This window comes from Triticum dicoccoides, chromosome 4B (genome assembly GCF_002162155.2).
Source record: "Triticum dicoccoides isolate Atlit2015 ecotype Zavitan chromosome 4B, WEW_v2.0, whole genome shotgun sequence".
Taxonomy (NCBI): domain Eukaryota; kingdom Viridiplantae; phylum Streptophyta; class Magnoliopsida; order Poales; family Poaceae; genus Triticum; species Triticum dicoccoides.
This window is the reverse complement of record NC_041387.1, coordinates 598484309-598485917: the sequence shown is the minus strand read 5'-3', so window position 1 is coordinate 598485917 and position 1609 is coordinate 598484309. Positions and strand designations below refer to the sequence as shown.

Genomic DNA, 1609 nt, shown 5'->3' with positions numbered 1-1609 from the left:
TGTAGTGAAATACAAGCTCAATTTTGCTTCATATCATGATGCTATTATCAACATGATCATCCATCGACGACGTTGTACTAGCATTATAATCATGCATGTCAATCGGTCGTCCAGATGCTTGATAGTACCTCTTTGTTTGGTTCAGCTTGGACGTACATGCGCTGCGTGCACAAGTGGTCAAGTGCATCGATCGATCATTGCATTTTCATCAAGAACATGGCATGTAGGGTGACCACCGATCAGTACAAGGCTAGCTAGGCGGATAGCTAGGGTGGAACTGGTACGGTTGTGTGGGGATGCAGCACAATTATTGAGGTGCATGATCATGCATGCAGGCAGGAGTACGTGTCCAAAAACAAGCAACATGGAGGGAGGGAAAATAGCGAATGCTTACGTAGATGGAGTTCTTGTGCGGGCCCATCTTGCTGCTGCTGCTGCTGAACTTGAGAAGCGGGATGAGTGCAAACGGCAGCTCAAACGACAGTATCATCTGCAGAAAGAAGATCCCATCACATGAATGAATGAAACCAATTATGCACAAGATAGAACCCAATCATTCCGTCGCGGTTGTTACAAGAAGGGCATAAAAGTTTTCAGATGCTTAATTTGCTAGTGCATATTTGTCAGTCAAGCACTCGCTGGCTGCTAGTAAGTCGTAGTTAAGTCGTGCGAAATATAGTAGTGGATGAGGCACTATATATGTGTGTTTGTGTTTTCTGACCGAGCAGCGACGGGGACCGGCGTTTCGCCGGTGCAAGTGCAGCCGCCGTCGTTTTCGTTCTCCCTAATATTGACAGTGAGGGCGGCTCGTGTAAAGAGAGGAGGTGAGGTCGCCGTACCGACGCGATGATGATGAGACGGCCGGCGCCATTCGACCCGCCGATGATGGAGACGACTAGGCTGGGTGCAATGGCGATGCAGCGTGTCATCAGGTTCCTCAGCCACGTCTTCATCTTGATGTCCAAGAACCCCTAATTTTCACAAGTCGAAAAAGGAAGGGCCATTTGTGGTTAATAAATATATTTAAGAGTGCGATCGAACTACCTGCAGACCAACAAACCCACAGATACATGCACGCGTGGACTAATTAAAAGGAGGAATTAGTGGTGGAGTATCAGAAAAAGATGACAAGTAACTCTACTTACTTCTAGAATAGACATGTCATACATATATAGCTGGAAAGTACCTGCATGATGTACTGGCCGGCATATGTGCCGGTAATGGTCGAGCTTTGCCCTGAGGCTAACAGCGCCACACCGTACACGATCGAGCTGGACCTGCCCAGGACGTTCTGATGCGTCCAACAGCACAAAACATTTCAATCTAATTGTTGTACTGTATTATCTTGTGTCAATACTTTGTACTAACTAGTCGTGTTGTTATGTACCTTGAGCAGAAATGAGGAGTTGTCCAGACTGAGGTCACTGCATTTGTCGATGTCCTCCGCCGAGAGGTTCTCCCCGAAGCAGACGGTCCCGGACACGGAGATGACGGCTATGTTGATAAGCAGCGCCACGAACAGCGCGAAGCCGCTCTCGTACAGGAAGAACCTGCAAGCATCCTGATCGACACACACATATGTTTAGTACGCAGAGTTATTACACGTGAG

At 47.7% G+C, this 1609-nt stretch overlaps 1 protein-coding gene across 1 annotated transcript in view; it reads right to left on the bottom strand.

The window, feature by feature from the left end:
* The window catches only part of LOC119291682 (metal transporter Nramp5-like), a 4828-nt gene that overhangs the window by 762 nt on the left and 2457 nt on the right, over positions 1–1609 (bottom strand). Inside the window, exons 8-11 of the mRNA XM_037570490.1 lie at positions 1388–1561; positions 1187–1291; positions 840–971; positions 395–490 (exon numbers count right to left, since the gene is read on the bottom strand). Of these exons, the coding sequence (XP_037426387.1) occupies positions 395–490; positions 840–971; positions 1187–1291; positions 1388–1561 (507 nt within the window). The remainder of the gene's footprint in view (positions 1–394; positions 491–839; positions 972–1186; positions 1292–1387; positions 1562–1609) is intronic.